A 9,947-nucleotide genomic window follows, 5' to 3' on the forward strand; every position below is an offset into this window, starting at 1 on the left:
ATCAATGAAGCCACATCTCTTCCATGCAGACACTCCTGCAGCCCACTACCCCACCAGCCTGTGAAGTCTTTACCAGGTAGCAGCAGACAGCTACAGGACAGGGATTAGACCTAGGAGGATGAAGGACAAGGAGTGCCGGGATCCTGACAGCTCCCCACAGATTCTCCAAGCATGGGAGAGTGCCAGGACGGTACATATGTGCCTCCAGGACGGGAAGTGAGAAGTCATTACAATTTCATGCTTCCCAGGAGAGTAGCAGGGCTTACCAGCTGTAAGCCCTACTGCACCACTGGCTACTTGCTGTTCCTGCATTCCACACTGCACTGTCCCAGCATCAAGGACTGGATGACTACGGTTCACATCTGTTGAGCAGTGCCCACTCTTGCAGTCTTTCTCTAAGAGACACTAGAGACAGTAAGTATTTTTGCCTGCAGTAGTTTTATTTTAAGTAGTTATGACCCATCGCAAGCAGCTTTTAGGAAGCCAATTCCTTACATTGTATACTAGCTGAGGGTTTAAGACCAACAGCAATCAGTGTTGGGTTTTTGGTTTTTTTTTTTTACATGAGGGTGGTAGAGGCCTCATGATGCCCTGCTCCTGCTGCCTCTATCTCCTTCTCCTGCAAAGGTTCATGCACCTGCGATGTTTCCTCCTCCTCCCTGGGGCAGAAGGGTCCTACCAGCCAGGACAGAGGTATGTTGCTCTTCAGGTAGTCCAGCAGCTCCTCCATGTACTCCTGGATCACAGCCAGCTTCCTCTGGCTCTGGGTCAAAACACTGCTGGACAAGTCCTGGAGAGAGTTTGCTGCCAAGAAAGCAGTGTGAAGCTCCTCTATGGCTCTAAAAGATTGTTTCACCTTATCCTGAAGGTTTGAGGGAAGGCCTTGGATCACAGACACTGTTCTACAGCAGGTGATTTGCAGGTGCTGTGTGATAGTGCATGCCATGAGCAGGGCCAGAGACTCCAGCTCCTGGAGGAGGCAGGAAGGACAAGATCAGGGAGTTAAAGCCAACACCACAAAGATTGAAAAAGTCAGGGGGATGTCCAGAGCCCTTTGCTTCTCTCCCCAGGGAGATACCTCTGGCTCTGCAGAACTTTCATGCCCACTCTCTTGGGAAGACTTCATACCCCAGTCCAGCCACATCTGGTGTAGTTTCTTCTGCCCCTCCTGAAGCTTTTGATTAAATCCCTGCTTCAACACCTCAGTCTGTGGCAGGGGAAGATCAGAGCATCAAGACAGACAAAACAGCACGGCTCCATCATAGTACTGAAGTTGAAGCCAAGCCAACAATTCTGTTCCCTCCTTCCAGGAAACCAGGCTCTACCTACCAGTTCAATGACACAGTGAAGCTGTGTGAGGGCCTCCCGCATGCCCTGCCAGACCTGCTTCAGTTTGGCTGTTGAGTGCGAGTAAGCAAACAGGCGAAGTTCATCAGGGAGAGACCCCAGCCGCACAAAGTACCTCCTCTTCTCCTGCTGCTGCTCCACAGACATCATGTCTGCACCGTCCTCAGATGCTGCCAGTTTGGCTGAGGAAAGAGACAGTATCTGTAAGTGGCTGACCAGAGGAGCTTATCAGAGTAAACAAGTATCAGGAGACCTCAGACCAGGAGCCTCCAGCATGGCATTTCCCATTAGCCCTTTTCCAGAGTAGTGGGGTGAGGAACGGGGCCAACTGTCCCCAGTTTGATGGCTCCCGTTACAAATAGTCACCTATACCGTTTCCTTACCTAGTTCCTCATTTCCAATAGGAAGGGAGTTGTCTTCTGCTCTCCCCAGCACAGCTTCTGCTCCACTTACAGCCCTCTGGCCCACTCTGGAGTCCATAGCCATCCCCACACTGCTGGCCACTGCAGATCTGGCCACCTCCATGCCACTCTCCAGAGTCTCCTTTGTTACACCCATCACCTCCGCCACTTTGCTGCTCACAGCACCCTTTGCATCAGCCACTCTGGACGATACCAGCTCTTTTGTGTCAGAGATAATCTGTGGAAGAGAAAGTTTATGTCAGATAAGGGATTGGGTTATGCGGTACACTACAATTCTGAATTGCACCAGGAGGATGAGTAGCACAGCGTCTACAAAGTATTTACTCCTGTAGGGGTTTGTACCGTGTGCCTGGCAGTAGTTTGTTCCTCACACAAGATCCTACTTCACTCCCACAGTTAGAAACCCTGCCCCTCTGCCAGCCAGGGACAGCATGGCCTTTGATTCTTACCTGTTCCACTGGCTTTTGAAGGAGTTGGAGCTTTCCACCTAGTTCATCCAAACACTTGGAGGCATGCTCACCTGCTGCAGCAACTGAAAAAAAAAAAAGCGTCAAAACTTGTTTTTCCTGCAGTTCCATCTCAAGTTCTACCTTCCCAAACATGCTGCTCTGCAGGGAGCCTAGATCAAAGCTGCGACTCAGATCGCCACACCAGGTGTGTTGCAAACAGAATTTGTAGACAGCTCATCTTTGTTCCCTCAGATCTGTTCACTTTGGCAGCAGCCACTTCCCACTTACACAGACATGCCACCTACATGGGGTCCCTCCTGCAGCTTCTTGAGCCTTCAACTAACTAGATGCACAGTCCCCATCTCTGCCCAAGCCCCCACATTCCAGGGATCACCCAGCTGACAGGAGGGGGGATGCTCACTCTGGGCTTAGAGCAAACTCAGGCCTGACACACCAACTGTTCCATCAGACACTTGTTGTCAGGCATAGCCCTTCTCTCTCCAGGAGTTTAGAGCTTCTTCTCAGATGCCCCAGTCATATCCTTTAAGGGCCATGGCAAACAGGACCTTTAGGTGTAACAGTCCAAGGAGGCAGCTTTTTCCTGTAACCACCATCAGCTTGTAGGAATCCAACTATAAGCATCTGCTACCTAATACTTTGGACCTTGTAAGATCACTTTTAGTGAAGTCAACGTCAGAGACAGGTCCTGGTCCTCCAGGGAATAACTCTCCATCACACTACTTGGACTAGGACTGAGCTTTTTTTTTTTTTGCCTTACTTTTAAGCCAGGAGTTGTCTTTTTAGTATGGTGATGGAGAGGTGCATTTCTACATCCTAGGACTCCTTCCAGAGCTGGAAGGAGCCAGAGAACCCCTCACAGGCAGGTGCAAGCCTGCCCTTCCACAGGGGATTACCATGAGGTTCCAGTGTAGTCAGAACTGGTTGCACGCAGCTGGCTGTGGCTTCAGTCACACTCTTCACTCCTTTCTCTGCTGCATCACACAGAGATCCAATGTAGGGGTGGCTCACCTTTGTCGAGGCATAAACTGCAGAAGCCATGTCACAGGCAGAGCTGACCAAGGTCATGTTAGCCACCTGGTTTACTGCATCCTAGAAGATGAAAAAAAGCCATGAAGCTTGCAAACATGACCCTGAGCTTCCTACACAGTTTTGCTCCAAACCTTCCTGTTCAAGTCACCTAATCTGGTTAGGAAGCAAGGCTTGCTTTAAATATCTACAGCTCAGTTGTGAAACAAGCTGTGGAGCACTGACACTTATGGCTGGCCCATTCTAGAATGGTCTTCCTCTAGCACAGTGCTGCCCAAGGGACAGCCGAGTCCATGGGCAACCTCAGTACCTATATCCAGCTCCAGTGCCTTTGGTATAGCTATTGAGCAAGCTAATACCCTGGGAAAAGCTTCCAACAGGGTCAAACGAGTTTTAAGTTGACAGACTTTACACTAGTCTGCAAGAAGCATGCTGCTGGTCATGGGAGCACAGCAAGTGTGGCAGGTTTCAGGGCTGCTGAAACATGGAAGCCTTTCCATAGAAGCACCGCCTGCAGCAAGCCAGGATCTTCACTACAGAGGTAGGGAAAAATCTCTCCTAGCCAAGGACCAGGCTGTTTTGCTTAGCCTAGGAGGCTACCCGCAGGGTCTTCAGGCCTACTCTTTTGGCTGTGCTGTCTCCCAAGTTTCCAGAGCAGCTGTAAGGCACAGCTTGAGCCGAGGACACGCGCCTCCCTTTGCAGAAGCTGAGCTTCCCCAACCACAGCAGGGCCACCCCCACACACTGGCACCCAGGAGCTGCCACCCCTTACACCTCACATGGAGCACCTACCTGCTGCTCCTCTTCCCGCACCTCCAGGGAGGTCTTGGCAGCTTCTTCTTTGTCAGGTATAGCTGAGGCCATCGCAGCTGAAATGCAAGTAACACCATGGGGTTAAGAAGAGAAAAGCAGCCAGTGAGCCTCCAGAGGGATTCCCCTTCCAGGGGACACCCCTCTCCAAACTCATTAGAGGGAGAAGTTTCTTTACTACCCATGGAAGTAAGACCCCTAAAAACAAGCCTCTTCCCATGGCAGAAAGAAGGGATCTCTGTTACTTGCAAAGCCACCTGGTACTTATGTTTCATGTAGTTTATGAAAGTCAGATAAATGAGGAGAACAAAGTCTTTGCTTGCCCAGACAAGTTCTCAGAGACATCATAGGACTTATTACCAGTAAGCTTAGAAAAGGCACTGGGTACCTCCTTCCCCACTAAGGCTTTGAGGAAGTCTTGCACTAGAAAGATAGTGACAACAGAACCGGTGAGGAAAAAAAAATAATCAGCTCAAAAAGCTTCCCTACTGCTGTTAGCATGCCCCAGCCAGAACCAGCTTTTCACTCCAAACCAGCACAGGCTGCATCTAACCTTCACAGACAGGACCACAAGCAACCTTACGCTAAAACTAATTCCATTCCATAATTAAGCCAAGTAAGAAACATCTAAATGTGAACCAGGAATTCACAGAACAATTGCAACCTTAACACCTTAAAATTCTTCCACAAAAACTTGACAACAGTACCTTTTTGCCCTGTTGGAGAGGAGCAAAGACACACCAAACACCACACTCCATCAGCCCCACTCTGACTCTTTATACTGGCTGGGGCAGTGGGGCGAGGCAGGACCCCCAGTGACTGACAGCTCTGGGAAGCAGCAGAAAGGAGCCTGTCTCTGTCCTGGCCAATTAGAGGTGGAATGAGCCAGAGATGGGCCCTGCTGTGGCTCGTTAATTACTCTGTGATCAGGCACACCTGATCACACCCTGTTTCTCAGGGGCACATTTAATGGTAAACCCAGTGTTAGAAAAAGGGGAAAAAAACCCCACTTTTGAATGACCTTGGCTGCACAAAGATCACAGTGTCATGCATTTTTCTGGATAATGAGTTTGGATGATTGTGAGGCTGCAAAATAAGCCTGTTGTAATGGACATGAAACTGCTGGCAAACATGATGCTGGAGGCTAATCCAGTAAATCTATAGGTTTTGACATATCATCTCTCATCAGAGCTTGCTATCACCGTAATAAAGAACACGAGAGCAATCAGAGTCTAAATCCCTCTGTATGCTCCCTTGTGTTGTTTCTGCAAAAGAGGAAAAATATCCTCCAAGTACGAACTGTCCTCCAGACAAGCCCTGAAGCAGAGGTAAACACCACGTCAGAGAATCCATCATCTCAGAACACCTTGAGGAAGAAGCAGTGTTTGTGCTGTTTGCCTTGAGGTCTATCTTTCACTTTCTGTTTTGGACTGTGACAGCAGCATCCCTGAAATACATCATCCTCCTGCACAAGGAGCCGTGCAGCGGCTCCCACTGCTCCTCACATCCCCAGCCAGGAATGCCACATGTGCCGCAGAGGCAGTATATCAGGGGGAGAGCCTAGGCTGAGTCGTAGGATGTTGAATAGAGGAGTTAAGGTGAGTAGGTCCTCCACTTAGAGCTCTTGGTAAGGCTTTGGGTGATCAGACCCATAATGGTTCATTGCCTCATACAGGGCCCTTGGTGTCCTGAGCTGTTCATGCAGTCTTCTCTGCCTGAAGTGAGTCTCCTGAGGATGTTTACATGAGAAATTGGATTTTGAACCTGTGGAAATGGGAGCTACCACTGCTTCCAACCATCTTTCAGAAGATGAGCTTCCTTGGGCTCATTAGTAGAGCACAAGCCTTCAGAGGACCCTAGCCTCGCTCAGGACGGGGGCTACTTCTGCTGTTCCACAGCCACCAGTACACAGGAGCAGTGAATGACTGATCCCAAAGCCCTGCAGGTTTCCCAGAAAATAAAGAGGCATCAATGTTTCTGCCCCTGCGCTGAGCTTGAGCTGCTGTGCAGTTAAGATCTCCCTCATAGCTCCCCTTAGCTGCCATCAGAGGCAAGAAGTTACAGTCACAAAGAGACGGGTGCATTGGCTTGGCAGCACCCAGGCTCCTGCAGAAAACCTCTCAAAACCACGCTGACTTCCAAGGAACTGCTGCTACCCTCTCTTGCACCCTCCCATTGCCATATGTTTTTCACAGCTCTTTTTGAAAGCGGAATGTTTTGCTAAGCCCCCTTGGCAGGAGAAATCTCACAGAGAGGTAGGGAAGAGCAAGCAATTTTGTGTTACGGGTCTGCTGCTGTTAGTCACCAAGAGGCACGTCCTAGTGTTTTGTGTCATGGGGGGAACAGAGCCTGGAAATTGCTGTTCAGATCCTTTGTAGGACTGACTGGGCCTTTCTGTCTCGGGAAGATGTAATGAGTGTGATAGCTGTCAGCCTGCTGCGGAGCTTAGTGTAATTGCTGTACAGCTGGGTTTCAACAGCTGAGTAGTTACGGTGATAACCACCCCTGCTGCCGACGCTGCATGGCACCTGTGTTTTAAGGAAGGTGAAGACCAACAGTCCAAAACAAAGGGAGACACTGCAAAAATCAGAGGAGGGAGTTTCTGATGCCAGGGATTACCCACAGCAAACTTATTGTGGTTTAACAGGTAATGTTTTTTCCTCTCTTTTAGCAGGGCTGAAGAAAGGGGAAGTAAAGGGAGATGTGAAGAGGTAGCTAGTGTGGGCGTTAATTGCCGTTTCTCCTGTAGTCCACACAGTTAATGCAGAGACTAGAAAAGCTGATGGTGGTGAGCTGAGGTGGAGAACCTTTTGCTGCCTGATCACTGATGGTCAATGGGAAAACCTATGCCAATCCCTGGGGCTGGAGCCGGCGCTACAGCGACTGCACCCAGCTCCGTGGCAGGCTGCTGCAACGGTCAGCAGGCTTGAGAGTGGTTCTCCCGCAGGTGGACTATCTCTGAAGGACTGGTCAACACCAAACATGTTGCTCTCAGGGGGAGATTAGCACTTTTAAAATGAAAACGTGGGTGGTGTTGGTGAAATGCAGTAGTTGGTTGAGCAATACTTGGTCTCCAAAACTGAGTATCATCCATTAATAGGTACTATGAATTGTCCCAGCCTGGGGTGGGAAAGGTCAATGCAGCAACAGTAATACAACAGAAATCCAAAAAGTAGAGACCTTCTTCCCATCTGCTTTACCCTGGCCTTGGGTGTGTTGCAAGTGCTGGTAAATCCCTATAACTACAATTTCCAAGAGACTAGTGGGAGGACAGAGAGCTGAGCCTTGGTAAGCTGCCTGGCCATTTCAGCTTTTCCAAGGTATGAAAGGTGGTGGCTGTTTTTTCTTTTCCTGGTGAAACTCATCTTAACCACACTGGACAAGGAAGAAAACGGCACTGCATTACAACAGCTAAGCTAGAGATGACCATCTTCCCAATGCTGCTGGATCAGCCTGGCCTTGTTCTTCACACCTGGCCAAACTCTGCATCAGTGGGCCTGTTCCTGGTAATGGATCTGCTCTTGGCTCAGAGGGCACGGCGGATAAGGATGTCTCTGTGAAGTACTGCGTAAAAGTCCCTTCCTGCACAAGGTAAGCAAAACATGCTCATCTTTGCGTGTGCTGTCAGGGTTATTCTGGCTCTTGCCTCTGAAAGTGTGGCAGAGCCTCTCGCGGGCAAGAGACGTGGGCTGGGAGTGATCGGAGAGCTGTATTGAGATCAGCTGGGAAAGCCAGCGCCTCTGAGAAGGACACAGAGAGGTGCTCCGGTGATCTGGGTGTCCCTGCACGGGCAGGGATGCCGGGTCAGGTGTGTCTGTGGGTTGGCAGCCAGGTTCTCAGCTCTCTGTGCCTCTGCAGCCAAAACCTTCTTGGGGATGCATGTCTGTGTGCGTGGCTGGGGGGGGTCTCCCTATTTGCTGCTGAGACCACCTATTGTAAAGGAAAGACATTACCCAAGGTGGGGACAGGGAGAACACAGGTGCTGCTGTGCTGTGGAGGGCACAGGCTGAGTGTAAATCCTGTACAGCAGTTATGGGAGGCAACTGATCCAACAGGTTCTGACAGCTGCTCCAGTTGGTGCTAGAGAAATCAGTGAGTCAACCAGCTCCATCAGTCTAAGAGGGTCACAGGCAACAGCTTATTCTGTCTTTGTATTACATGGCAAGCATTTGCACCGGCTGCGAATGAATTGCTGTTTCTGTGCTCGTTACTGCACTGATGTTTGAGGACCACAGAGCTATTGTGGAAGAGCAGGGCTCCAGCCAAGGCAGAGGAGAGCCTGTGGATGCTGTATCCATGACAACAGCTCCATCCACTTTCAGTCATACGACACTAATTAGAGGTCCTCTTCCCAGTGCTAATGATGGGAATAGGGAGGCCAGAGCACTGGGCTGGACTTTGGGACTGTGGGACTCTGTCCTCAGTTCTGCCAGCTGCCTGTGGGGTGACTTTCTCTGAGACTGTTGAGCTCTGTGTTTTGGTTTCTCCATCTTTAAAATGGCATCATGATCTTGACCTTTTTCCACAACATGCTTTGTGATCTGCTGATGAAAAGTGCCAGGTGATAGCAAGGGATTACTGATACTAAACTTCACACTTACCATTAGAAAGGCAGCTCCTGCTCAAGTCAGGCCACCATCCCCTTAACCAGAGACACAGAGTTTGTCTGTGCAGACCTGGCCAGCACCAGTTTCCAAGTCCTTGGGTCTGATCCCCTCCAGGAGGAGGAGGTGGCACATTCAGTCTCTGCTGTGGTGATGTGCCTGTGCAGGAGCTCAACTTGAGCCTGTAAGCAGAGCGTCAGGAGGGCAACATGGGTTCCGCTGCCCATCAAATCTTGTTCCTTCTCCTGAGACCTGGGCGGATTACATAAAGCACCTGTACGAAATAGGTGCCCACCCCCTGTGAAGTGCCACCAGCTGCCTTCCAGCAGCACCCCTTGGGCCAGGACTTCTAGGCAGGAGCCACTGGGCAACTCCTAGCTGACACAGGCAATAGCAGGTTACCGTGGGAGACCATCCAGGCCCCTCCAGCAGCATCCTTAGAGGCTGATGCCTGGCTAACTGTGCTGGGCTTCAGTGTGGCAAATGGATCTGGAGGACTCGCACGATGTATGTCCTCGCAGGGGTTATTGCTCTTCAGTGAAACAAAACAGGAGGTCTGGGTGCACCTCTGCTTTACAGTGCACTTGCTTAGATTTCAATCATCTTTCAATCACCTGTGTATCATGCGATCAGCAGGTATCCTAGGCCCAATGTTTGAAGACGGTGCCCACCAAGCTTCCAGAAACACCCCTCAGAAGTATCATTTGCAGTCCCATCCACAGAAAGAAACTGGAGCTTGAAATACATACATAGCACGGAAGAATAGGCTCTAGCAGCACATTTTGAAAGTCAGTGCTTTAGGCAATCTCCTTAGCAGCTTGTTAGATGTTTTCTAAGTGTCCTTCCCAGCTCCAGAAGAAATAATACTACTAATGATCGTGTCAGATACAAAATAATTTCACAGCCTTTTTTGTCTGCAAGTTTTCTGGTTTCAATAAATCACGTACCCTTCTATGCAACTGAAGGAATCCATAACCCATAGTACAGACAGCTTGGCTAGCAAAAACAAAAAAAGGACACCAGGGCCATCTTTTCCTGCATTAGTTCCAGCCTATACTCTGTTTGCCTTGGCGAGTCAGGCACTTGCTGAGCCGTGACACTTTCTCATTAGCACGGCTGAGTGCTCTCTGGGATCCCGGGGGAGATGTTAGTATGAAGCATGGAAAAGCATCATAAGGGGATTGGCACACACCTGCGTGTCTCACTGGTCTGCAATGTGGACCAGTGTCCCCGAGAGAGCTGGTGAACACCCAGGCTCTCCCAGGGCC

At 50.0% G+C, this 9,947-nt stretch overlaps 1 protein-coding gene across 1 annotated transcript; it reads right to left on the minus strand.

Moving 5' to 3' along the window:
• Positions 1–537: 537 nt before the first annotated feature.
• On the minus strand, positions 538–4,350 carry LOC308070217 (perilipin-3-like; the record flags this gene model as incomplete). The annotated part of the gene is made up of 8 exons (XM_080403793.1): positions 538–970; positions 1,079–1,207; positions 1,330–1,529; positions 1,731–1,986; positions 2,219–2,301; positions 3,133–3,328; positions 4,058–4,134; positions 4,257–4,350. 8 exons carry the CDS (start codon positions 4,348–4,350, stop codon positions 560–562), a joined length of 1,446 nt encoding a protein of 481 aa, XP_080259919.1. The 3' UTR covers positions 538–559.
• Positions 4,351–9,947: the final 5,597 nt, after the last annotated feature.

This window comes from Falco punctatus (assembly GCF_963210335.1).
Source record: "Falco punctatus genome assembly, chromosome: 10".
NCBI classification, from domain to species: domain Eukaryota; kingdom Metazoa; phylum Chordata; class Aves; order Falconiformes; family Falconidae; genus Falco; species Falco punctatus.